The sequence below is a fragment of the Otolemur garnettii genome, unplaced genomic scaffold (genome assembly GCF_000181295.1).
Source record: "Otolemur garnettii isolate 467f Iridium unplaced genomic scaffold, OtoGar3 scaffold00059, whole genome shotgun sequence".
In the NCBI taxonomy this organism is placed as follows: Eukaryota; Metazoa; Chordata; class Mammalia; order Primates; family Galagidae; genus Otolemur; species Otolemur garnettii.
Window position 1 is genome coordinate 5,706,837 of NW_003852454.1, and position 1,171 is coordinate 5,708,007.

A 1,171-nucleotide genomic window follows, 5' to 3' on the forward strand; every position below is an offset into this window, starting at 1 on the left:
AATTATTTTTCTGAATCTTGTTTCCTGGCTTTTAGTTTGGTGAAATCACTTGATTTGAGGACTAATTTTCAGAGTTGCCCTCTTTCGTATATGTATTTGTCTTTATGTAGGATTCTTTTTTCAAATATTTGAATTCAGTATGTTATGAAAACATTTTTTTCCTCATCAGAATACCAAATAATATTTTGTTCTTTGATTTTAACAGCAACATCAGGGACAGATAGAGTAGAATGTCTTTCTTGCTGTGAAATTTTTTCTTTAGTTAATTCACTAAACTAATTCTGATTACATACATGTATTTCCATATTGACATTTTCCTTACATGTAAGTTTGTGTATCATGCCCCTCTGTGTTACTCTTGAATGTTTCATTGCATGGAGTAGATGTTGGTAACTACTCATAGTAGTGGTGCATGTAGTCACATTCCCTTTCTCTTTTATTACTTCTTACTCTTCTATTTTCTTCTATTCCTGTTGACTAACTTTGCTCCCCTCCCACTCCCCAACCATCCAGGCTTCCTGCTGCCAGTGACCGCTGTCAACGTGGTGGAAACCAGTGGAACACAAGGGCCTTGCCCCCACCCCAGACTGCACATAGAAACTACACTGACTTTGTCCATGAGCACAATGTGAAGAATGCAGGAATCCATCATGGTGCTCATTTTCCTGGCCATGCAGCCATGACTGAGATATGAGTGTTAAGCCACTTGGGAATTGGGTCCTTTGTCTTTGCACGTTGATGGTATATTTCTGGTGTTTATAAAGGACTGGTCACATTAGGAGTATTCGGGAAGGTTTATACTGAGCCATTAGTTGTTTAGTGTTTATAATTGAATTCTTCAATGAAAGGGAAAAGTATCTAAAGAAGGTATATGCCCTTATTGATAACTACAGATATTTTGTGCTGAAAAGGGTGTATATACCATTGTGATTGTGCAAAGATTTTTTCATGATTTTAACAGGTTAATAGATCACTTGGAATATATCATAGGAAAAAGTTTGTGTTTCTGAATAAGCTGCCCCTTATTACCCTTCCATATGCCATCCAAATTGAGGCTGAAAGAATCAGACACCCTAAAAGCACATCAGGCACGATGTATATTAGCCTTTTGTGATACTTTCATAAAACTTGTTCTTGCACACTATTTTAATACTTCTAAAGTGGCTCATGT

At 36.6% G+C, this 1,171-nt stretch overlaps 1 protein-coding gene across 3 annotated transcripts in view; it reads left to right on the top strand.

The window, feature by feature from the left end:
- The window catches only part of EPB41L5 (erythrocyte membrane protein band 4.1 like 5), a 114,499-nt gene that overhangs the window by 67,279 nt on the left and 46,049 nt on the right, over nucleotides 1-1,171 (top strand). For 2 of the 3 annotated variants that reach the window (XM_023514812.1, XM_023514813.1), the window contains exon 17: nucleotides 514-1,159. The exons of the other annotated variant lie outside the window; for it this stretch is intronic. In XM_023514812.1, coding sequence (XP_023370580.1) covers nucleotides 514-694 — 181 coding nt within the window. In that variant the 3' untranslated portion in view covers nucleotides 695-1,159. Of the gene's footprint in view, nucleotides 1-513; nucleotides 1,160-1,171 lie in introns of those variants that run through there. 3 annotated transcript variants of the gene reach the window in all.